At 45.0% G+C, this 26,658-nt stretch overlaps 1 protein-coding gene across 8 annotated transcripts in view; it reads right to left on the bottom strand.

The window, feature by feature from the left end:
- Nucleotides 1-26,658, bottom strand: part of patj (PATJ crumbs cell polarity complex component) — a 234,171-nt gene that overhangs the window by 138,925 nt on the left and 68,588 nt on the right. For 6 of the 8 annotated variants that reach the window (XM_084172209.1, XM_084172214.1, XM_084172210.1 and 3 more), the window contains 5 exons: nt 15,900-16,109; nt 13,097-13,474; nt 12,602-12,783; nt 2,555-2,617; nt 1,359-1,430 (listed from right to left, as the gene is read on the bottom strand). In XM_084172209.1, the coding sequence (XP_084028335.1) occupies nt 1,359-1,430; nt 2,555-2,617; nt 12,602-12,783; nt 13,097-13,474; nt 15,900-16,109 (905 nt within the window). The remainder of the gene's footprint in view (nt 1-1,358; nt 1,431-2,554; nt 2,618-12,601; nt 12,784-13,096; nt 13,475-15,899; nt 16,110-26,658) is intronic. The other 2 variants (XM_084172215.1, XM_084172216.1) reach the window with 1 other exon arrangement.

Below are 26,658 nucleotides of genomic sequence, written 5' to 3'. Positions count from 1 at the left end.
ATCCCCCAAACAAACAAATAACGACACTCACAGAATGAGTGCACAACCTCATAGATATGTCAGTCAGTCAGGTGGCTCTGCCGGCAGAGACTTCTATTGCAGTTGAAGGGCTCTGGCTAGTATTACTTAGCCAGCTATTAAGATGACGTAAGAAGCTAAAGCTAACGTTAAACGCAGCCTACCTCAGCAGGAGCAAAAAATACGCTACTAAGTTCTCATAATAACTTTGCTTTACTGAGAGTAGGCTACTGAGGCAGACAGTGATGATGTGGCGCTCAGTGATGAGGCTGAGGTAGGATGCAATGCATGCAGGAGGGAGGGAGCAGAGGAGACAGAGAGGAAGCAAGCAGAGAGAAAGGTTAGTAGAGTGGTTCCCAAACTTGAGGTCGTTGCCCCATGTGGGGTCCCCTGAGAAAATCTGTAAAAATCTTATCAAACAAATTAGGAACTTTAACAAAATAAGATATGTTTCAATATGAACATCTCCACATGGCCTATCTCCCCTATAGGCTTACATTAAAATGCAATCAACATGCAAACAATACAGTTCTAAAAATGTCCTACGTTTTCCTTTTGTCGCTGATGCTACGTGTTAGTGTGAATCATTCCTCATAATTCCTCCCTTTCAGGGGTATAACACATTACCATTGTATAGCTAATAGGCTATGTGTTTGTAGATGGACTGAGGTGAATGAAGCTACAGCAGCCAAGACAATTATAATGATAGTGATAGTGATAATGGCTGGGGGCATTTTTGCTGTTCTCCAAATAGCATTTGAACGTTTTCTTTAATTGTATAGAAATGAAGTAAATGAGTTTCAACTTTCCAAACATTTCCTCACCACTTCCGCTGACATTTCTGGAAAGTTGAAGCTCATTTACTGCATTTCTGTATAATAATAAAAATAACTTTCAAATGCTATTTGGAGAACAGCAAAAACAAGCAAAAATAACCCTAGCGATTATGACCTTTGACTGCTGTAGGTTCATTCATCTCAGTCCATCTACAAACACTAAAACTCAAACCCTGGTTACGGCCCTGCACACAACCACACACGCAGGTCCATGCACACACACAACCACTGCAGTTATGATCACATTGTTCTCTATTAGGGGGACCTGGAGTTTCACATTACTTTTAAATGTGATATAAATTAGCATCCTGGTTGCAAACTACACGTTTTATAATGATTCTTTCCCCACTCATTCTGTACTGAAAAACTAAACGAACTGTGAACAAAAAACCGAGGTGAATTTAGTGAATCTGCTAAATGTCTCATTAAAAAATATATACTTTGTCAGTATCCACTTGGACACATACACACAGACAAACTGACGCACACGGACACAGCCCTTACCTGCGTGGGGGTCCCCAGTGACTGAAGACAGGGGTTTCCTCTCCCTCTCCTTCCTCCCTCTCAGGTAGATCACTAAGAGCACACGTCAAGATGTTGTTAACCACTGTAATTGACCACTAATTGTTTTTAATGAATTGTCCCTGTACGTTCACTTGTTCTGTATCTACATGCTGACTACTTCCAGCTCCCCCTTGCAAGAGAGGTTTCTGACCCCAAGGGTCTTTTCCCAGTTAACGAAAGGTTAAAGAGCGACTGAACACGCCGATTGGAACTTGTTTTTCTATTGCTCATTAGAAAAACAAGATTTCGGTCTAGGAGGTGTATTTCCTGACCGATTCCGGGTTTGGTTAATGATGTTTGTCCCCCAAGAGACGCTGTAGACGCGGAAGCCTATTTCACTTCTTCAAAATCCCCCGAATTAATCAAAGATACAGTTGAAGTCGGAAGTTTACATACACTTAAGGTTGGAGTTGTTAAAACTTGTTTTTCAACCACTCCACACATTTCTTGTTAACAAACTATAGTTTTGGCAACTTTGTGCATGACACAAGTAATTTTTCCAACAATTGTTTACAGACAGATTATTTCACTTATAATTCAGGAAGTCAGGAATTGTGAAAAAATGAGTTTAAATGTATTTGGCTAAGATGTTTGTAAACTTCCGACTTCAACTGTAACTCATGAAATCGGTAATTCATTTTGACCTTTTTTGCCGAGGAGGTTTTAGTCGTGCAACTTTACATCTAACTAAGGTGTTTGGTACAGTACTTCTCAAGTTTAAATAATGTGTGACGTGTTGTGTTGTGTAAACAAAGTCGGAGCTGCTGTGCAGGTCTGTCTCTCTCACCATCTATGCTATTGGATAGAGAGCAATCACCACAGCTGTTCACCCCATGTTAGTGGGCAAATGAACATCATCAAAAACCCCACCTTCATTTACCCGTTGTGAGGCACGGATGTTCCAAAATCCGTTTTAGACGAGATTTACTTTATGACCAAAATGATCCTATTTACACTTTGTAGTCAATTTTGACACTAGAATAACTGTTTCTACTCATATCAATGCCACGTAGGACGTTTTCAAAGGGATGTGTTGCTTTTTAAAGGCATTCACTCTTTAAATAACAACCAGAAGGGATGGTGAATGTAGAATGTGTGTGTTGAATGTGGCTCTACAGCGTGTTCTGTTGTCCTACCTGTGTCGTCCTCCTCCCTGGCCCCTCCTCTTTCTCCTCTCTGTGCCAACCAAACGCACCGAGCTAGAACAGAACACATCAACCATTACATATATCAATCAATCCATCCACTAATCAATCACTTTATTGTACCAGTTGGGATATTTGTAGTGCAGTACAATACGTTGTTCTGTTACATTTTTTTATTGTATTATTATTATACAGTTGAAGTCGGAAGTTTACATACACTAAGGTTAGAGTCATTAAAACTCGTTATTCAACCACTCCACACATTTCTTGTTAACAAACTATAGTTTTGGCAAGTCGGTTAGGACATCTACTTTGTGCATGACACAAGGAATTTTTCCAACAATTGTTTACAGACAGATTATTTCACTTATAATTCACTGTATCACAATTTCAGTGGGTCAAAAGTTTACATACACTAAGTTGACTGTGCCTTCAAACAGCTTGAAAAATTCCAGAAAATGATGTCATGGCTTTAGAAGCTTCTGATAGGTTAATTAACATCATTTGAGTCAATTGGAGGAGTACCTGTGGATGTATTTCAAGGCCTACCTTCAAACTCAGTGCCTCTTTGCTTGACATCATGGGAAAATCAAAATAAATCAACCAAGAAAAAAGTGTAGACCTCTACAAGTCTGGTTCATCCTTGGGAGCAATTTCCAAACGCCTGAAGGGACCACGTTCATCTGTACAAACAATAGTACACAAGTATAAACACCATGGGACCACACAGCCGTCATACCGCTCAGGAAGGAGACGCGTTCTGTCTCCTAGAGATGAACGTACTTTGGTGCGAAAAGTGCAAATCAATCCCAGAACAGCAGCAAAGGACCTTGTGAAGATGCTGGAGGAAACAGGGACAAAAGTATCTATATCCACAGTAAAATGAGTCCTATATCGACATAACCTGAAAGGGCGCTCAGCAAGGAAGAAGCCAATGCTCCAAAACCGCCATAAAAAAGCCAGACTACGGTTTGCAATTGCACATGGGGACAAAGATCGTACTTTTTGGAGAAATGTCCTCTGGTCTGATGAAACAAAAATAGAACTGTTTGGCCATAATGACCATCGGTATGTTTGGAGGAAAAAGGGGGTAGCTTGCAAGCCGAAGAACACCATCCCAACCATGAAGCACGGGGGTGGCAGCATCATGCTGTGGGGGTGCTTTGCTGCAGGAGGGACTGGTGCACTTCACAAAATAGATGCCATCATGAGGAAGGAAAAATATGTGGATATATTGAAGCAACATCTCAAGACATCAGTCAGGAAGTTAAAGCTTGGTCACAAATGGGTCTTCCAAATGGACAATGACCCCAAGCATACTTCCAAAGTTGTGGCAAAATGGCTTAAGGACAACAAAGTCAAGGTATTGGAGTGGCCATCACAAAGCCCTGACCTCAATCCTATAGAAAATGTGTGGCCAGAACTGAAAAAGTGTGTGCGAGCAAGGAGGCCTACAAACCTGACTCAGTTACACCAGCTCTGTCAGGAGCAATGGGCCAAAATTCACCCAACCTATTGTGGGAAACTTGTGGAAGGCTACCCAAAACGTTTGACCCAAGTTAAACAATTTAAAGGCAATGCTACCAAATACTAATTGAGTGTATGTAAACTTCTGACCCACTGGGAATGTGATAAAGTCTGAAATAAATCATTCTCTCTACGATTATTCTGACATTTCACATTCTTAAAATAAAGTGGTGATCCTAACTGACCTAAAACAGGGAATTTTTACTAGGATTAAATGTCAGGAATTGTGAAAAACGGAGTTTAAATGTATTTGGTTAAGGTGTATGTAAACTTCCGACTTCAACTGTATATGTACCGCGTTAGGATATGACAAGGCAAGACTTTTTCGCTACTTATTCCCACTGTTTATACAGTAGCACTGGATATAACACTGTGTCCCTTTAGGTTCACCGAGCAGAAATGTTCCCTTCTATGTGTGGTTAGTGGGTCTGTATAACTATTCAATTTACATAATTTACTCTGCTATAAACCTCCAACCTAAACAGGGGTCGTATGTATCAAGCATCTCAGTGTTCTAGGATCAGCTTCCCCATGTTCATGTAATATTATTTATGATGATCTAAAAAGGCACAACTGATCCTGGATCAGCACTCCTACTCTGAGACACTATGAATACAGGCCTTAGCCAAAGGGGGAAATTATAAAGATTTCTTAGAACGTGAGGACGCTCTTTCAGAGTAAAGAATTCCGATTTAACTAGTGTGTGATCTCCAATTCCAGCGGGCAAAGACGAGAGCTGATCAATGAATTTGGTATTAATCTCAAGCAACAAGAGATGTAGTCGAAAACAGTGTGAGTATGAGTGAGGATGTTATGGACGTGAGGAGAAGTCAAAACGTCTTTTGGGCTCCTTTTGGTTTATTAGAAATCGGACAGGAGGAGAAAATTGAAAAGGTGGGACTACCGAAGACCAAGATATCGGCTTCCTATCTGATCCTGCGCTGTGAAAATGGTCTTTGTGGGATTTGGAGGGGTTTTGTCGTTGAGAATGCTTGGTGAGAGCAGACCGCAATTCTGTTTTCATACACCGAGTTAGAAACCTTGTGTGATGTGCAGAGCCAAAGTTTGCGCCTAAAAGGTGAACGTTCTGAGAAGTATTTTTTGCCTGTGTGTGTGATTTGGGAGAACTGGATAGGTGACAGCACCTTTCTGGTCGGCATCCCCCCATGTACTATCCCAGTGTTTCCCAATCCTGGTTCTGGGGACCCAAAGGGGTGCACATTTTAGTTTTTACCCTAGCACTAACACACTTAACTACTCAACTCATCATGAAGCTCAATCACTTTTTATAACTACTGTTTACAGGCCTCCTGGGCCGTATACAGCGTTACTCACTGAGTTCCCTGAATGCCTTTCGGATAATTTTCTAATTTTTGGTGACTTCAATATTCACATGGAAAATCCACAGACCCACTCCAAAAAGGCTTTTGGAGCCTTCATCGACTCAGTGGGTTTTGTCCAACATGTCTCCGGAACTACGCATTGCCACAGGTCATACCCTGGATCTAGTTTTGTCCTGTGGAATAAATATTGTGGATCTAAATGTTTTTCCTCATAATCCTGGACTATCGGACCACCATTTTATTAATCTGCTCAGACCCCAACCAAGGATTATCAAAAGCTGCGCTATAAATTCTAGGACAACCCAAAAATTCCTAGATGCCCTACCCAAGGATAGAGTATAAAATCTGTTAACCACCTAACGGAGGATCTAAATTTAACCTTGCGTAATACCCTAGATGCTGTGGCACCTCTAAAAATGAAAAACATGTTTCACAAGAAATTAGCTCCCTTGTATACAGAAAATACCAAAGCCCTTAAGCAAGCTTCCAGAAAACTTGAACGGATATGCTCTCCACCAAACTGGAAGTCTTCCAACTAGCTTGGAAAGACAGTACCGTGCAATATGGAAGAGCCCTCACTGCTGCTCCATCAGCCTACTTCTCCTAATTGAGGAGAATAAAAACAATACAAAATGTATTTTTGATACTGTCACAAAGCTAACTGAAAAGCAGCATCTCCAAGAGAGGATGGCCTTCACTTCAGCAGTGACTAATTCATGAACTTCTTTGACGAAAAGATCATGATCATTAGAAAGCAAATTATAGACTCCTCTTTGAATCTGCGTATTTCTACAAAATTCAGTTGTCCGGAGCCTGCACAGAACTGCCAGGACCTAGGATCAATGGAGACACTCAAGTTTTAATCCTGTATCTCTTCCATCTTCTATCTCATTCACAAAATTAGTCATGGCCTCCAAACCTTCCAGCTGCCTTCTGGACCCTATTCCAACTAAACTACTAAAAAGAGCTACTTCCTGTGCTTGGCCCTCCTATGTTGAACATAATAATAATAATAATAATAATAATAATAATAAAGGTGCGACTGCATCTAGGGTATTACACAAGGTTAAATGTATATCCTCGGTTAGGTGGTTAACGGAGCATTTACAAGCATTTCGCTACACCCGCAATAACATCTGCTAAACACATGTGACCAATAACATTTCATTCGATAAACGGCTCCCTATCATCCAGATGTGTACCAAACTCACAAAAAGTGGCAGTAATAAAGCCTCCTGAAAAAGCCAAACCTTGACCCGGAAAATAAATTTAAAAATTAAATCAGACTACATCGAATCTCCCATTCCTCTCAAACATTTTTGAAAAAGCTGTTGCACAAGCAACTCACAGCCTTCCTGAAGACAAATAACGTATATGAAACGCTCCAGTCTTGTTATTAGACCCCATCATAGCACTGAGACTGCACTCGTGAAGGTGGTAATTGACCTTTTAATGGCGTCAGACCAAGGCTCTGCATCCGTTCTCATCTTCCTAGACCTTAATGCTGCATCTGACACCATTGATCACCACATTTTTGGAGAGATTGAAAACCCTAATTGGTCTACACCGACAAGTTCTTGCCTGGTTTAGATCTTATCTGTTGGAAAGTTTGTCTCTGTAGATGGTTTGTCCTCTGACAAATCAATTGTACGTTTCGGTGTTCCTCAAGGTTCCGTTTTAGGACCACTATTGTTTTCACTATATATTCTACCTCTTGGTGATGTCATTCAGAAACACAATGTCAACTTTCACTGCTATGCCGATGACATACATATGTACATTTCGATGAAACACAGTCAAGCCCCAAAATTGCCTACCCTGGAAACCAGTGTTTCAGACATAAGGAAGAGGATGGCGGCAAATGTTTTACTTTTAAACTCGGACAAAACAGAGATGCTAGTTCTAGGTCCCAAGAAACATCTGCTGTTTGATCTGACAATGAATCTTGATGGTTGTACAGTCGTCTCAAATAAAACTGTGAATGACCTCGGCGTTACCTTGATCTCTCTTTTGAAGAACATATCAATAATATTTAAAGGGCAGCTTTTTTCCACCTTCGTAACACAAAATAATTATGCAAAAACGCTACTCCATGCTTTTGTCACTTCTAGATTAGATTACTGCAATGCTCTACTCTCCAGCCACCCAGCTAAAACACTAAATACACTTCCGTTAGTGCTAAACAAATATGTCTGCTAGAATCTTGACTAGAATCCAAACATTTAATCATATTACTCCAGTACTAGCCTCTCTACACTGGCTTCCTGTTAAGGCTAGGGCTGATATCAAGGTTTTACTGCTAACCTACAAAGCATTACATGGACTTGCTTCTATCCATCTCTCCGATTTGGTCCTGCCGTACATACCTAAATGTACGCTACGGTCACAAGACGCAGGCCTCCTTATTGTCCCTAGAATTTCTAAGCAAACAGCTGGAGGCAGGGCTTTCTCCTACAGAGCTCAATTTTTAAGGAATGGTCTGCCTATCCATGTGAAAGACGCAGACTCGGTCTTGACCTTTAAGTCTTTACTGACTCATCTCTTCAGTAGGTCCTATGATTGAGTGTAGTCTGGCCCAGGAGTGCGAAGGTGAACGGCAAGGCACTGGAGTGACGAACCGTCCTTGCTGTCTCTGCCTGGCCGGCTCCCCTCTCTCCACTGGGATTCTCACGGCTTACTAGTGCTCTCCCATACTGTCCCTAGGTGGGGTGCGTCACATTGTGCCAGGCTTTTTTCGCTATACTCGACTTGAGTGGATTGAGTCACTGACATGATATTCCTGTCTGGTCCTAGGGTGGAGGAGATCTTCGTGGGCTGTACTCAGCCTTGTCTCAGGGTAGTAAGTTGTTGGTCTGTTGATATCCCTCTAGTGGTGTTTTGGCAAAGTGGGTGGGGTATATATCCTGCCTGGTTGGCCCTGTCCGGGGGTATCGTGGGACAGGCCACAGTGTCTCCTGACCCCCCCTCCCCCAGCCTCCAGTATCTATGCTGCAATAGTCTATGCGCTGGGGGGCTTAGGGTCAGTATGTCCTATCTGATGAAATTCTCCTGTCTTATCTGGTGTTCTGTGTGAACTTAAGTCTCTCTCTCTCTCTCTCTCAAAGCCAACTGACATTTACTCCTGAGGTGCTGACCTGTTGCAACTTCTACAACCACTGTGATTATTATTTGACCCTGCTGATCATCTATGAACATCTTGAAGAAAAATCTGGCCCGAATGGCACAGCCAGAAGAGGACTAGCCACCCCTCAGAGCCTGGTTCCTCTATAGGTTTCCTCCTAGGTTCCTACCTTTCTAGGGAGTTTTTCCTAGCCACAGTGCTTCTACATCTACATTTCTTGCTGTTTGGGGTTTTAGGCTGGGTTTCTGTATAAGCACTTTGTGATATCTGCTGATGTAAAACGTGGTTTATAAATACATTTCATTTCATTTGAATCAGGTTTGTTAGTGCTAGTGCAAAAACAAGTTGGGAAACACTGTTCTATCCTGTATTTTCAGATCATGGTTCAGATATTCTGTATGTATGACTGACTCAGGCAACATCACTGGGGTCACTGCTTGCCATACCATCATGTTACCAGCAGAGGGGGCTCCAAGACAACTAGGGAGCCAGAGGATGAGCAGATCAACTCAATTTTAGAGACATAACTGTAATGACATGTAACTCTTACTCAACCCACTAAAGAGGGGATACTGTCTGATATAAATTACACTAAACAAAGCAGATTACATTCTATTAATTCTGGCATTTCAAACTTTTAGATTTGTTGAAACAAACACAGTGGATGTTAGAATGGCGCTGCAATGGATAGCTGCCGTTTTATTGGCTCCTGACCAATTCTGCCATTTTGTGTGTTTTTCTGCACTGATCTTAACTTTTATTGTACATAATGTTTCCGCCGAAGAGAGCTTCTGGACTTCAGAAAAGCTTTCACTAAAAGGAAGAGGCGGCATAAAAGAGGCCGACGTGCGGGCATCCTGACGAAACTACGTTGGCGAATAAATAATTTGCCTCTACCCTCCGTTCAATTGGCGAATGTACAATCACTGGAGAACAAACTGGACGAGCTCCGTTCGAGATTATCCCATCAACGGGACCTGAAGAACTGTAATATTCTATGTTTCTCGGAGTCGTGGCTGAACAAGGACATGGGTAATACACATCTAGCTGGTTTTTCTATGCATCGGCAGGAACGAACGGTAAGCTCAAAGGAGGAGGTGTGTGTCTCTTAACAACAGCTGGTGCACAATCTCTAATATTAAGGAAGTCTTGAGGTTCTCCTCGCCTGAGTTAGAATACCTCATGATAAACTGTAGACCATACTATTTACCATGAGAGGTCATCTATATTTTTCGTAGCTGTCCATTTACCACCCCAAACCGATGCTGGCACTAAGACCACACTCAACGAGCTGTATAGGGCCATAAGCAAACAAGAAAATGCTCATCCAGAGGAGGCGCTCCTAGTGGCCGTCTTACCTAATTTCTACCACCATGTCACGTGTGCAACTATAGATCACCTTTACTCCACACACAAGAACGTATACAAAGTTGTCCCTCACCCTCCATTTGGCACATCTGACCATAACTCTATCCTCCTGATTCCTGCTTACAAGAAAAAACTCAAAGCAGGAAGTACCAGTGACGCGCTCAATAAGGAAGTGGTCAGATGACGTGGATGCTGCGCTACAGGACTGTTTTGCTAGCGCAGACTGGAATATGTTCCAGGATTCATCAGATGGCATTGAGGAGTTTACCACATCAGTCCCCACAGTGACCGTGCATACATATTTCAAGAAGCCATGGATTACAGGCAACATCCGCACTAAGCTAAGGGCTAGAGCTGCCGCTTTCAAGGTGCGGGACACTAATTCGGACATTTCTAAGAAATCCCGCTACGACCTCTGACGAGCCATCAAACAGGCACTCACATCTGTTGCCATGAAATGCTTGTAAAGGCTGGGCATGGCTCACCCAGACACCCTGGACTCACTCCAATTTGTATACCGCCCCAACAGATCCAAAGATGAGGCAATCTCTATTGCACTGCCCTCTCCCACCTGGACAAGAGGAACACATATGTGAGAATGCTGTTTCATTGACTACAGCTCAGAGTTCAACCCCATAGTGCCCTCCAAGCTCATCACTAAGCTAAGGACCCTGGGACTGAACACCTCCCTCTGCAACTGGATCCTGGACTTCCTAACGGGCCGACCCCTAGTGGTGAGGGTAGGCAACAACACATCTGCCACGCTCACCCTCAACACGGAGCCCCCTTAGGGGTGTGTGCTTAGTCCCCTCCTGTACTCCCCTTTCACCCACGACTGCTTGGCCGCGCATGACACCAACACCATCATTAGGTTTGCTGACAACACGACAGTGGTAGGCCTGATCACCGAAGACGATGATACACCTATAGGGAGGAGGTCAGAGACTGGCAGTGTGGTGCCAGGACAACAACCTCTCCCTCAACGTCAGCAAGATAAAGAAGCTGATCGTGGACTACAGGAGACGGAGGGCCAAGAACACCCCCATTCACATCGACGGGGCTGTAGTGGAGCGGGCCGAGAGCTTCAAGTTCCTCGGTGTCCACATCACTAAGTATCTATCATAGTCCACACACACAACAACACAGTTGTGAAGAGGCACGACAACGCCTCTTCCCCCTTAGGAGACTGAAAAGATTTGGCATGGGCCCTCAGATCCTCAAAAAGTTCTACAGCTGCACCATTGAGAGCATCTTGACTGGCTGCATCAAATCAAATTTTATTGGTCACATACACATATTTAGCGGATGTTATTGCGGGTGAAGTGAAATGCTTGGTATGTCAACTGCTTGGCATCCGACCACAAAGCACTACAGAGGGTAGTGCGTACGGCCCAGTACCTCACTGGGGCCGAGCTCCCTGTCATCCAGGACATCTATATCAGGCGGTGTCAGAGGAAGGCCCTAAAAATGGTCAAAGACTCCAGCCACCCAAGTCAGACTGTCTCTGCTACCACACGGCACAAAGTGTGGAACCCACAGGACCCTGAACAGCTTTTACCCCCAAGCCATAAGACTGCTAAATAGTTAATTAAATAGTTAACCAAATAGCTACCTGGACTATCTGCATTGACCCATTTTGTACTAACTTTATTGACTTATCACAAACGCTGCTGCTACTGTTTATTATCTATCCTGTTGCCTAGTCACTTTACTCCTAGTTACATGTACATATCTACCTCAATGACCTCGTACCCCTGCACATCGACTAGTTACTTGTACCCCATGTACACTACCGTTCAAAAGTTTGGGGTCACTTAGAAATGTCATTGTTTTCGAAAGAAAAGCCATTTTCTTGTCCATTAAAATAACATCAAATTGATCAGAAATACAGTGTAGACATTGTTAATGTTGTAAATGGCTATTGTAGCTGGAAATGGCTGATTTTTTATGGAATATCTACATAGGTGTACAGAGGCCCATTATCAGCAACCATCAGTCATGTGTTCCAATGGCACATTGTGTTTCCTAATCCAGGTTTATCATTTTAAAAGGCTAATTGATCATTAAAAAACCCTTTCGCAATGATGTTAGCACAGCTGAAAACTGTTGTGCTGATTAAAGAAGCAAAAAAACTGGCCTAGTTAGTTTGTTAGTTTTTCTTAGTTAGTTAGTTAACTGGATAAATAGGTAGTTAAATAGTTTACCAAATAGCTACCTGGACTATCTGCATTGACCCTTTTTGCACTAACTTTTCTGTCTCATCACATTGCTCCTGCTACTGTTTATTATCTATCTGTCACTTTATTCCTAGTTGTATGTACATATCTACCTCATACCCCTGCATATCGACTCGGTACTGGTACCCCATGTATATAGCCAAGTTATTATCTTGAATCCCTGCACATTGACTCGGTACTTGTACCCCGTGTATATAGCCCAGTTATCGTTACTCATTGTGTATTTATTATTACTTTTATTATTACGTGTTTTTCTTTTCTATTATTTCTCTATTTTCTTTCTCTCTGCATTGTTGGGAAGGTCCCGTTAGTAAGCATTTCACTGTTAGTCTACACCTGTTGTTTACAAAGCATGTGACTAAGAACATTTGTTTTAAATGAGTGTTGGTATTGGTAAAACATTCAACCTAATATTGGTATTCCAAAGGAGAGGGGTACTAACTCTTTGTCTCTGAGGATGAGGTCTGATCTTCCGTTCCTGGAGCCTGAGTCTGCCTCACTGTCCCAAGTCTCCACCCAGGAATCCACAGACTGACCAAGAGAGAGCTGGTCAAGGAGGGCTCTGGACTCCAGCTCCGAGTTGGGTATCTCCTCCACAGTACCATCTCCAACTTCCTCCTCCACCTGTCAAGATGGTAAGACAAAATGGTCTCATCCTATCCCCAGCCACACTACCCTGACCTTCACCCTAACAATGGTCAGCACTGTGAATGTATATGAGTAGCATGTTAAAAATGACATTTTATTTTAATATAATACTGATTCAATAAGTAACGGTGGTCTTGAAGACAACATGAGAGGTTAAGTCAGGTGTCCTGAAACAAAAGCCTGCACACACTGCTGCCCCCTGATGGCCAGCGCTGATGTAGAGGTGGAAGCCAGACATCTGTCGTCTGACTTCCCAAGGCACAATACCGCAGAGGAGTAGAGCATTCACCTGCTCCTGAGCTCCAGGGTGGACGGGGGCTCTATTGTCCCTCTCCCACTCTCCCCACGGCGGTGGAGGTTTTCTGGGGTAGGAGTCCACGGTCTGCCCCTCTCTACCCTTCACCTCCACCATGTCCTCCTTTTCCTCTTCTCCCTCCTCTTCATCCACGGCCATTTCCCTCTCCTCTCCTGGAGGGAGGGGGCTGGGGGTCAGGGTAGGAGTGGGGGTGGGGTTAAGACTCTTAGAGGTCAAGGTGGGGGTTGGGTTAAGGGTCAAGGCAGGGATCAGAGGTGAGGCGTAGCGCAGGAAGCCACTGTCCAGGATCAGCTCGGGTTCGTCCTCCTCCTCTCCAAGGACTTCTGGGAGGATGGAGCCATTGCGAAACCGCTGGAGAAACACACATTTGTGTTTCAAACATTCTAATGTACTGCAGTTGTGATGACTTGTTCCACACAGGTAACACCTCTGATACAGAGTAAACATTTGGAGTGAACCTGGAGTGCAGTTTCCTTTAACTGCAATCGATTGAATTGGGGCCCCAGTGTTTTAGGAGAAATGTGAAGGTAAAACCCTGTGAATACTGTGTGTGTGTGTCTGTGTGTGTATATATATCTCCCTCTAAGTTTATGACTAGAGTACAATCCAACAACCCTCTCAGGTCAAAAGAGATCTCTGGTGTCAAGACTACCTGGCTGTTTTATCGCTGCTGGCAGAACCTTCTGATGTGTGGCTAAAATCGAATATCCTATGTGCTGCATACAAAGCAGGTCAAAGCACTCGCTCGCTCGCTCGCACGCACGCAAACACACACACAAAACGAAAGGATTTTACGACCAATGATGGCTACAATGAGCTGGGCTAGGGTTTCTCTCTCTCTCTAGTGTTGGCCTAGCCAAGCTTAGCCAGGGGTACTTAGGAGTTGTGTCATTAGAACGCACTTAAGACATGGGCTCCCGAGTGGCGCAGCGGTCTAAGGCACTGCATCTCAGTGCTTGAGGCATCACTACAGACCCCCTGGTTCGATTCCAGGCTGTTTCACAACCGGACGTGATTGGGAGTCCCATAGAGCGGCGCACAATTGGCCCAGCATCGTCCGGGTTTGGTCAGTGTAGGCCGTCATTGTAAATAAGAATTTGTTCTTAACTGACTTGCCTAGTTAAATAAAGGTAAATTAAAATTTAAAAAATCCTGTGAAGCTGAGAGCGTACTTTTAGCACAGCTCTCTCCTCAGACCATCCCGCCGACTCAGCGCCTTTCATCCCGACAAGAAAAGGAGAGAAGGAGATGAGATCTTCCCAACACCCAGACCCCCCCCCCCCCCCTCAGGACAATTTACAGTGAGAAATGTGCAGAGTCTAAAAACTTAATGGCACAATTAGTCTCATTTTTGGTGGATTTACGGCCGGCCGCCACTTTAACTCCCACGGTCCGCCATTACATCTTTACTCAAATTCAAGGGTAATATGGGACAGGGAGTGAGTGCCAGATAGATAGAGAGAACGAGAAAGAAAGAACCTTAAATGGCACAATTAGTCTCATTTCATTTTTGGTGGATTTACTGCTGACCGTCACCTTAACTCCCACGTGCCACCATTACATCTTTACTCAAAGGTAATATGGGACAGAGAGTGGGGGGGGAAGGAAGGAAGGAAGGAAGAAAGAAAGAAAGAAAGAAAGAAAGAAAGAAAGAAAGAAAGAAAGAAAGAAAGAAAGAAAGAAAGAAAGAAAGAAAGAAAGAAAGAAAGAAAGAAAGAAAGAAAGAAAGAAAGAAAGAAAGAAAGAAAGAAAGAAAGAAAGAAAGAAAGAAAGAAAGAAAGAAAGAAAGAAAGAAAGAAAGAAAGAAAGAAAGAAAGAAAGAAAGAAAGAAAGAAAGAAAGAAGAAAGAAAGAAAGAAAGAAAGAAAGAAAGAAAGAAAGAAAGAAAGAAAGAAAGAAAGAAAGAAAGAAAGAAAGAAAGAAAGAAAGAAAGAAAGAAAGAAAGAAAGAAAGAAAGAAAGAAAGAAAGAAAGAAAGAAAGAAAGAAAGAGAGAGAGAGAGAGAGAGAGAGAGAGAGAGAGAGAGAGAGAAAGAGAGAGAGAGAGAGAGAGAGAGAGAGAGAGAGAAAGCTTGACACATTGTAGAGTCCATGCCCCGACGAACTGAGGCTGTTCTGAGGACAAAAGGGGAAGCAACTCAATATTATAAAGGTGTTCCTAATGTTTTGTACACTCAGTGTATTTCACTACCATAAAAACACTTTCAAACAAGCAGGTACACACATTTCTTCAGGAAAATAACATTTTCTAGTGTTTGAAAAGTGCTTTATAAACATACTACGGTGGCGCTATTATTATTTTCTCTGTCCTCGCTCTGTCCCCCTGTCCTCTGGAGCCCCAGGTCCCCAAGTCCCGTCTCCTCGGTCCCTTCCACATACATGGACACACACAGAGGTGGCAACATTCACTCACACCAGTTATGTAGGAGGTGACACACTTAATAACAATACAACACTTCACGTCACTGCCATAGACATCAGCAATTATACTGTAGTACTAAGCTATTTCAGTATTCTTCAAAAAACTAAAAGGAAATCCAGACGATTGCTTGCATTGGGCAAAGTTTAAAAAATAAACATGAAATAGACACACAAAAGCAAAGCCAAAAACACAAAGAAACTATTGAAATGGTTGATTAAATGCTGCTTAAATGCGTGCATCGTCTCTGTCAAATTAATATTCATTTGGGACAATGAAATTGCATTGCATTGTATAAAAAACACCTCCCAAATCAAGTAAGTAAAGCCCCTGATCCTGATCCCTCACCACCTCACGTACCACCAGTGGCTTGCGGATGCCCAGGTAGACTGTTCCAGACGGGGCAGCCTTCAGCACCTCCACGGCCTGGGACAGGGTCACCGTGTCCAGGTAGGTGTCGTTGACAAACACCAGCTGATCCCCGGGGAGAATGTGCCCATGGCGCTCTGCTACACTGCCGGGCACCACCGAGCGGATGACGATGACCGAGCGTGCCACGTCCAGGGGGTCCTGCAGAGGGCAACACAGGCAGTAGAAACATGTTAGAGAGTCGATGGATAGAGAGAGCGAGCATGTGGAGATTAGTTCATTTATTTTTTATTTAACTTTTACTTATACAGGATGGGTCACCATTGAGACCACGGTCTCATTTACAAGGGAGGCCTGTGAACATGAACATACACAATATAATACACATCATGTAAGATATTATCAATACAATAAATACAACAAGATGAATCAAAACAAACAACTCTCACATATAACCTTCCTTAAACTCGATCTACACTGTCCAATGGAGACCAGCGAGTCTCATTTCAATTTGAAGGCCATTCCATGAGCTGGGGGCATAAAAACTAAAAGCATTTTCCCCCAGCTCAGTGGAGACCCGGGGAACCTCCAGAAACAGCCAGTCCAGAGAGCAGGTCTGAAAATTGCTGGATCTCCAATTTATATGTGAGCTGAGGTAGTATCTGAAGAACCGCTTTATATACAGAAAGTAGCCAATGCTGGGCCCTTCTGGTAGTCAGAGACTGCCAGCCAACAGAACTATACAAAATGCAGTGTGATAGACAATCTAAAGGTTTTAAAAACAGGCTGCCGCACGCATGGAGATTATATCACCATAATCAAGTACTGGGAGAAGCGTTGCTTGAACAATCGTCCTTCTACTTTCCAAAGTGAGGCATGATTTATTTCTATAAAAGAAACCTATCTTAATTCTCTGCTTTTTTGTCAGTTTTTCAATGTGTGTTTTAAAAGAGTTTATCGTCAATCCAAATACTTTCTCAATTTGGGCTCCCTTCAATGTGCAAATATGCAGGTCCTCAGGGTCAATATTACGAAACCTGGAGAACAACATAAACTTGGTTTTATTAGCATTTAGCACTAGTTTAACATCAGTAAGTGATTTTTTGAATTGAGTCAAAACCATGCTGAAGGTCATGAAAGGCACAGGAGTAAATAACTGTATTATCCACGTAGAGATGAATGTAACAGGTTTTAACAGATAGACCAATATTATTTATATAAATAGTGAAGAGAACAGGGCCCAAAAAACGACCCCTGCGGCACACCCTTCATAATATTGAGGAATCTAGATTTGATACCATCAGTAAGCACACATTGTGTCCTGTCCGTTAGATAGCTCTTGAACCAATTGCAACATGCCTGATCTAGGCCTATTTCCGACAACCTTTGAAAAAGTAAGAAATGGTCAACCGTATCAAACGCCTTCGACAGGTCAATAAATAAGGCGGCACAACAATTTTTATGGTCTACACAATATAGCACATCATCTAAGACAGGGATGGGCAACTCCTCGGGGGCCGGACAGATGTCACACTTTTTCCCCATCCCTAGAAAACACAGTTGATTAAACTAATTGCATTCTAAACTGAATATTATCATTAGTTGATTACTGGAGTCAGGTGTGTTAGCTGGGACTGGGGCAAAAGTGTGACACCAATCAGGCCCCCGAGGACTGGAGTTGCCCATCCCTGATCTAAGAGTGTAGCCGCTGAAAGAAACAGCAATTACAGAAAAGATGTCTCTGGGTCCATCTTTCGCTCAAAATGTGACAGGTTTCTGACGGGTCACTTCGCTAACAGTAACCACTTTGGCAACATTGGCCGTGTCCTTGAACAGTCCATAGCCAATAAAGCATAGCAGGAGAATGGCGCTGATCTGGGGAGAAAAAGTTGCTGTGTGTGTGCGTGCGTGCGTGTGTTCGTGCATGCATACGCGTGTCCTGTGTGTTCATGAGTGTGTGTGTGTTTGTGTGTGTGTGCCTGCTTGGTTTGCACATGAGGCTCTCTACAGCTCAGGTAACATCCATCTCGGAGGCCTGTTGATTTCCTCAGTATAGGAATGCAACTGGAAGAAGGCTTGGCACCACCAAACAAAACTAAGTCAGAAATCACCTGAAAGCAAAACAAATGCCATTCCATGGAGCCTTCAAGACATTCTGGGAACACTCCCTTGTTCCTATTAACCACCGATGTGTTATGAGTTCATTGTGCAATTATATGGGCTGCTATAAGGGCTGCTTATAATGCACTAGGTTACATCTTCTTCGTGTGATGTACTACAAATGCAAATTGTATGCATTTAAAGTGTCAAGGTGGAAATGAATCAACCCACAGATTTTCTATCAGACCTGGGTCTAAACAGTTTTTGTGATCTTTGATATAGGCCTAGCTTGCTGCAGCGTAATGGAACCAACAGAATAGCCCCAAAATTGCAAAACCCACCCACCCACTAAGCTAAATTAAGTAAACCTAAACTACTTAAAATAAAAAAAATGTCCCACCAAGGTCTGGGTTGCTTGCTAGCCTGGCCCTATGCTGAGCCATGGGGAAGTTGAGAACACCAGTAGAAAGCTCTGCTCGCTCCATCACCATCCTACAGACAGTTAGGTAAATTTACGGGAGGTCCAAACACAGCCACACATCCCCTCTCAGGCCAAGTGTCACTGGTATCAATCATGGCCAGGACAGCCTGCGCCATAAAACTGCAATTCAGCAGCAATTTAATGCCTCACACAATATATTAGATGACCCATATGGTCAGCTTTTTATGTGACGAGCACCGATATAAAAGTGATTAACAAGTGGTTATTTATATAAAAACTAAAGCTGTACAAGTATAATTAGTGGGGAGAGTCAGGGACTAATATGGGAAGAGAGAAGACATTACCATCATGACTCTATCCATGGATGCAGCGGAGTGTGTGTGTGTGTGTGTGTGTGTGTGTGTGTGGTCCTGAACAGGTGGGAAGGGGAGACCAGGACAGAGGATCAGGAATGCTGACAGGGACTTCCTTCCTACAGGTGCAGATCAATGGGAGTCACGTTCGGGGCACACGCACTCAGGCACACACACACACGTATGTGCTGTGTGCCCAGCAACCTGCTTCCAGAGTGGCCACATCTAGCTATGACTCTACTTATAGCTACTTTGAGGGAAAATGTACTTTCTATACCTGTGGAATGTGGTTGTCCCCCCTAGCTATCTGAAGATGAATTCACTAACTGGAAGTGGCTCTGGATAAGACCATCTAACACTAATGTATGTGACATGGTCTCTACTACGCCATTCGTCAGATAAAAAAAGGTCAAGCCCTAACCACAGAGCTAGGATCAGAATACCGTACCGAAAGTCTAACTGTAACCATTAGGGGAAGGAAAATAGATATCTGACACCAGGTCAGGGATTACGGGGACTCCCTTTGGGTACCAGGGCTGAGATGAGAGGGCAGCTCTAGGCCTCTTATGGAGAGAGGGCCAGACAGACAAACATCTGACATCACTAACACTACACTGAGACTACAGCTGACCATAGCAGCACAACAGAAGAGAGAGAGAGATGATCTGGTGCTTCTGTCCCCAACCAAGGAGGGCCTACAGCAGCATCTAGATCTTCTGCACAGATTCTGTCAGACCTGGGCCCTGACAGTAAGTCTCAGTAAGACTAAAATAAATGCCGTTCCAAAAAAGGTCCAGTTGCAAGGACCACAAATACAAATTCCATCTAGACCCCGTTGCCCTAGAGCATCTGAGAGACAAGGCAAGAAGGGCCTTCGATGCCATCAAAAGGAACATAACATTTGACATACCAATTAGGATCTGGCTAAATATACTTGAATCAGTTATAGAACCCATTACCCTTTATGGTTGTGAGGTCTGGGGTCCGCTCACCAACCAAGAATTCACAAAATGGGACAAACACCAAAATTGAGACTGTGTACAACATAAAACACCAAATAATGCATGCAGAGCAGAATTATAGTGAGGGAAAAAAGTATTTGATCCTCTGCTGATTTTGTACGTTTGCCCACTGACAAAGACATGATCAATCTATAATTTGAATGGTAGGTTTATTTGAACAGTGAGAGACAGAATAACAACAAAAAAATCCAGAAAAACGCATGTCAAGAATGTTATAAATTGATTTGCATTTTAATGAGGGAAATAAGTGTTTGACCCCTCTGCAAAACATGACTTAGTACTTGGTGGCAAAACCCTTGTTGGCAATCACAGAGGTCAGACGTTTCTTGTAGTTGGCCACCAGGTTTGCACACATCTCAGGAGGGATTTTTTTCTACTCCTCTTTGCAGATCTTCTCCAAGTCATTAAGGTTTCGAGACTGACGTTTGGCAACTCGAACCTTCAGCTCCCTCCACAGATTTTCTATGGGATTAAGGTCTGGAGACTGGCTAGGCCACTCAAGGACCTTAAATGTGCCTTTTCTTGAGCCACTCCTTTGTTGCCTTGGCCGTGTGTTTTGGGTCATTGTCATGCTGGAATACCCATCCACGACCCATTTTCAATGCCCTGGCTGAGGGAAGGAGGTTCTCACCGAAGATTTGACGGTACATGCCCCCGTCCATCGTCCCTTTGATACGGTGAACTTGTCCTGTCCCCTTAGCAGAAAAACACCCCCAAAGCATAATGTTTCCACCTCCATGTTTGACGGTGGGGATGGTGTTCTTGGGGTCATTGGCAGCATTCCTCCTCCTCCAAACACAGCGAGTTGAGTTGATGCCAAAGAGCTCGATTTTGGTCTCATCTGACCACAACACTTTCACCCAGTTCTCCTCTGAATCATTCAGATGTTCATTGGCAAACTTCAGACGGCCCTGTATATGTGCCCTGTATATGTGCTGCAGGATTTCAGTGCTTCACGGCGTAGTGTGTTACCAATTGTTTTCTTGGTGACTATGGTCCCAGCTGCCTTGAGATCATTGACAAGATCTCCCGTGTAGTTCTGGGCTGATTTCTCACCGTTCTCATGATCATTGCAACTCCACGAGGTGAGATCTTGCATGGAGCCCCAGGCCGAGGGAGATTGACAGTTATTATGTGTGTCTACCATTTGCGAATAATCGCACCAACTGTTGTCACCTTCTCACCAAGCTGCTTGGCGATGGTCTTGTAGCCCATTCCAGCCTTGTGTAGGTCTACAATCTTGTCCCTGACATCCTTGGAGAGCTCTTTGGTCTTGGCCATGGTGGAGAGTTTGGAATCTGATTGATTGATTGCTTCTGTGGACAGGTGTCTTTTATACAGGTAACAAGCTGATATTAGGAACATTCCCTTTAAGAGTGTGCTCCTAATCTCAGCTCGTTACCTGTATAAAAGACACCTGGGAGCCAGACATCTTTCTGATTGAGAGGGGGTCAAATACTTATTTCCCTCATTAAAATGCTAATCAATTTATAACATTTTTGACATGCGTTTTTCTGGATTTATTTGTTGTTATTCTGTCTCTCACTGTTCAAATAAACCTACCATTAAAATTATAGACTGCTCATTTCTTTGTCAGTGGGCAAACGTACAAAATCAGCAGGGGATCAAATACTTTTTTCCCTCACTGTAGGCCGATACCCGCTAATGATCAAAATCCAGAAAAGAGATGTTAAATTCTACAACCACCTAAAAGGAAGCGATTCCCAAACCTTCCATAACAAAGCAATCGCCTACAGAGAGATGAACCTGGAGAAGAGTCCCCTAAGCAAGCTGGCCCTGGGGCTCTGTTCACAAACACAAACAGACCCCACAGAGCCCCAGGTAAGCAACAGAATTAGACCCAACTAAATCATGAGAAAACAAAAAGAGAATTACTTGACACATTTGAAAGAATTAACAAAAAAACAGAGCAAACTAGAATGCTATTTGGCCCTAAACAGAGAGTACACAGTGGCAGAATACCTGACCACTGTGACTGACCCAAACTTAAAGAAAGCATTGACTATGTACACTCAGTGAGCATAGCCTTGCTATTGAGAAAGGACGCCGTAGGCAGACCTGGCTCTCAAGAGAAGACAGGCTATGTGCACACTGCCCACAAAATGAGGTGGAAACTGAGCTGCACTTCCTAACCTCCTGCCAAATGTATGACCATATTAGAGACATATATTTCCCTCAGATTACACAGAGCCACAAAGAATTTGAAAACAAACCCAATTTTGATAAACTCCCATATCTACTGGGTGAAATACCACAGTGTGCAATCACAGCAGCAAGATTTGTGACCTGTTGCCACAAGAAAAGGGCAACCAGTGAAGAACAAACACCATTGTAAATACAACCCATTTTTATGTTTATTTATTTTCCCATTTGTACTTTAACTATTTGCACATAATATGACATTTGAAATGTCTTTATTCCTTTGGAACTTTCGTGAGTGTAATGTTTACTGTTCATTATCTACTTCATTTAAAATATATATTTAACAAGTCAGTTAAAAACGAATTCTTATTTACAATGACGGCCTACCCCGGTGAGAGGTGAGAGAGGTGAGAGAAGATTTAGGGGAAGAGGAGAACTGAGGCCTGCTGGAAAGGAGAACACAAACATTGGGCTCCAGTGTAACGGTGAAGTAGAGGATGAAGAAGAAGGGGGAGGTGTACTTGTACTCCAGCTGGCCCTTTCCAGAGACACAGGCTGCATTGTCCTGCTATGGCGTTTCAGCCAAGAGTGATTCACCTCGCTTCGCCTCACCCCCATCACGCAAGCACACACAAACACACACACACACACACACACACACATCCCACAGGGCCGGAGATGTCAGCAGAGTGGCTCTTAAAGTAGGGAATGGGACGTGGGGTTGTGTTTGTGTTTGTGTTGGGTGGGTGGGGGGGGGGGGGGGGGGGGTGTATAGGACGAGAGGAAGGAGGGAGGCAGGGAGGAGAGATTAGGGCCCACGGACAGCAACATAGTGTCAACGAAACAGAGCGACAGAGAGGGACAGAGAGAGAGAGAGAGAGAGAGGGACAGAGAGAGAGAGAGAGAGAGAGAAACTGCCCGCCGCAGCCTGGGTGATGCACTTTTCCTTACAGTGAAAGTTATGAAAGAAATTGGGCTAAATCGCAGAACGTTACATAAGAATGCCATGAGAACTCGAGAGCTGTAAACTATTCGAGTTGAATACTTTGGGGTCATGATCGAATGGCTCACATTTTCATACTTTTCATAATTAACGTTATTATGAAAATAGGCCCAGTGAGTTCCGGCCAGGGCCTCCATGTGGAGAAAAGTGGGGCTATGGTGGTAGTGGTGGGCCATGATGTCAGACTGACAGATAGTCAATGTGGAGCTGTCTGTCAGACTGTCTGCTCCACTACTGTATGCATGTCCACCTGTCTGTCTGTGTCTGTCTGCGTAGGCAACGCTTCAGCTCGTCTGCAAATCTCCCTCAGCGCAATTCCTGGAACTCTTGCTCTGGAATTCTCTCTGTCCATTCATCTCTTTGCTTCACTCTCTCTCCCTCTCTCTCATCCATCTCAGCCTGGCTGTCTCTTTCCGTTTGTTTTTTGTTCTTGTCTCTGGATGAGAACGAAGAGTTTCACATGGCCAGTGTTCCTAAAGACCCCCATATTCCCTCTGGTCAAAAGTAGTGCACTATGTAGCGAATAGGATGCCATTTGGGACGTAGACATAGGCCGAGTGTTCTCTGGGTGGGACATAGTGGATGACCAAGCCACCAGCAGTGACAAGACAAGATAAGCAGAACAGCTAGCTAAGACTCCAGTTAACCCTTTAACTGAAGTGCTTGTCAAGGGTGTTTGAGATTAAATATTTTACTTCAACAAAGGGCGGAAGGAACATTACGCTTGTGTCCTAAATGGCACCCTATTCCCTTTATAGTGCACTACTTTTGACCAGAGACCATAGGGGTTGCGAACTACCATTGAAAAATGCTTATGTCAGTTTGTGTCAATGAAAGCAGTTTGACATACAGTACCATACAGTGCCTTCAGGAAGTATTCATACCTCTTGACTGGATTAAATGCAATTTAAAAAATTACCCATCTACACACAATATTTCATAATGACAAAGTGAAAACATATTTTCAGACATTTTTGCAAATGTAATGAAAATGAAATACAGAAATATCTAATTTACATAAGTATTCACACCCCTGAGTCAATACATTTTAGAATCACCTGTCACACCCTGGTTCTGGGGACTCTATATGTTGAGCCAGGGTGTGTAAATTCTATGTGTTTATGTTCTGTGTGGGAGTTCTAGTTGTGGTATTTCTATGTTGGCCCGAGTGGCTCCCAATCAGAGGCAACGAGTGTCAGCTGTTGCTGGTTGTCTCTGATTGGGAGCCATATTTAAACTGTCTGTTTCCCTTAGTGTTTGTGGGATCTTGTTTCTGTTTGGTTTGTTCCTTGTTGGTTGTGTTAAACCGTAGGACTGCACGTTTCGTTTTGTTGTTTTGTTGTTCATATTATCACTGAAGATAATAAAAGTTTAAGTATGTTTGCAACTAACGCTGCGCATTGGTCTACTCCGTATAACGATCGTGACAGAAGATCCCACCATACCAGGACCAAGCAGCGTGTCCAGGAGCAGGCAGCCTGGACGTGGGAGCAGATAATGGACGGGCAGGGGTCCTGGACCTGGGAGAAAATCCAGGCCGGGATGGATCGCCGTCCATGGAAGGAGACGGTAGAGGCGCGACGGAGAGAGGAGCAACGGCGTCAACAGTGTCGTCGTCGGACGGACGAGAGGCAACCCCCAAAAATTTTTAGGGGGGGGCACACGGCATGGGCGACGGGGCAGCAGGAGGCAGCTACAGGGCGTAGTAGGAGGTTAGGTGAGGAGGCCACCAGGTTAAGGGGGCTATTGGCGCAGAGGGAGCAGGAGTTAGTGGTGCAAAGGGTGGAGCTATTGGAGGCAATAAGGGAGAAGGTGAGAATTGAGGCACGGCGAGAGGAACTCGGTAGGCAGCTGAGGGAGCGGAGGGTTATGACGAAACCCAGTCCCGCTCCTCACACCAAGCAAGTGGTGTGCGTCACCAGTCCGGTCCGGCCCGTTCCTGCTCCCCACACTAAGTGGATGGTGTGCGTCGCCAGCCCGGCCCGGCCTGTTCCTGCCCCTCGCACCAAGTCTACGGTGCGCGTCGCCAGCCCAGCCCGGCCTGTTCCTGCTCCTCGCACCAAGCCTACGGTGCGCGTCGCCAGCCCGGCCCGGCCTGTTCCTGCCCCTCGCACCAAGTCTACGGTGTGCGTCGCCAGCCCGGCCCGGCCTGTTCCTGCTCCTCGCACCAAGCCTACGGTGCGCGTCGCCAGCCCAGCTCGGCCTGTTCCTGCTCCTCACACCAAGCCTACGGTGCGCGTCGCCAGCCCGGCCCGGCCTGTTCCTGCCCCTCGCACCAAGTCTACGGTGTGCGTCGCCAGCCCGGCCCGGCCTGTTCCTGCTCCTCGCACCAAGCCTACGGTGTGCGTCGCCAGCCCGGCCCGGCCTGTTCCTGCCACTCGCACCAAACGGTGCGCGTCGCCAGCCCGGCCCGGCCTGTTCCTGCCACTCGCACAAAGCCTACGGTGCGCGTCGCCAGCCCGGCCCAGCCTGTTCCTGCTACTCGCACCAAGCCAGGGGTGCGAGTCGTCAGCCTGGTAAGGCCCGTTCCTGCTCCACGCACCAAGCCAGGGGTGCGAGTCGTCAGCCCGGTAAGGCCCGTTCCGGCTCCACGCACCAAGCCAGGGGTGCGAGTCGTCAGCCCGGTCCGGCCCGTTGCTGCTCCACGCACCAAGCCAGGGGTGCGCATCGTCAGCCCGGTCCGGCCCGTTGCTGCTCCACGCACCAAGCCAGGGGTGCGCATCGTCAGCTCGGTCCGGCCCGTAGCTGCTCCACGCACCAAGCCAGGGGTGCGTATCGTCAGCCCGGTCCGGCCCGTTCCTGCTCCACGCACCAAGCCAGGGGTGCGCATCGTCAGCCCGGTCCGGCCCGTAGCTGCTCCACGCACCAAGCCAGGGGTGCGTATCGTCAGCCCGGTCCGGCCCGTTCCTGCTCCACGCACCAAGCCAGGGGTGTGCGTCGTCAGTCCGGCACAACTCATGCCTGGGTCACCGGTGCCTGGTCAGGTACCGGTCAGCTGCTCCACACCGGAGCTGAAGCTATCCGCTCCTACGATGTCCAATTCAGCTCCAGCCAGTGGGGCCAGACCGGACCAGGGGCGCTACGGGTGGATTATTGGAGGGTGGTGGTCTAGCCCGGAGCCGGAACCGCCTCCGAGGAGGAATGCCCACCCAGCCCTCTCCTGGTTTGTTTATGTTCAGGCGCGGTCGCAGTCCACGCCTTTGGGGGGGGGGGGGGGGGGGGGGGTACTGTCACACCCTGGTTCTGGGGACTCTATATGTTGAGCCAGGGTGTGTAAATTCTATGTGTTTATGTTCTGTGTGGGAGTTCTAGTTGTGGTATTTCTATGTTGGCCCGAGTGGCTCCCAATCAGAGGCAACGAGTGTCAGCTGTTGCTGGTTGTCTCTGATTGGGAGCCATATTTAAACAGTCTGTTTCCCTTAGTGTTTGTGGGATCTTGTTTCCGTTTGGTTTGTTCCTTGTTGGTTGTGTTAAACCGTAGGACTGCACATTTCGTTTTGTTGTTCATATTATCACTGAAGATAATAAAAGTTTAAGTATGTTTGCAACTAACGCTGCGCATTGGTCTACTCCGTATAACAATCGTGACATCACCTTTGGAAGCGATTAGCGCTGTGAGTCTTTCTGGGTAGGACTAAGAGATTTACACACCTGGATTGTACAATAT

The sequence above is a fragment of the Coregonus lavaretus genome (assembly GCF_964263955.1).
Source record: "Coregonus lavaretus genome assembly, chromosome: 11".
In the NCBI taxonomy this organism is placed as follows: Eukaryota; Metazoa; Chordata; class Actinopteri; order Salmoniformes; family Salmonidae; genus Coregonus; species Coregonus lavaretus.
Note: the sequence above shows the minus strand (reverse complement) of the source record. Positions and strands in the feature narration are given on the sequence as shown.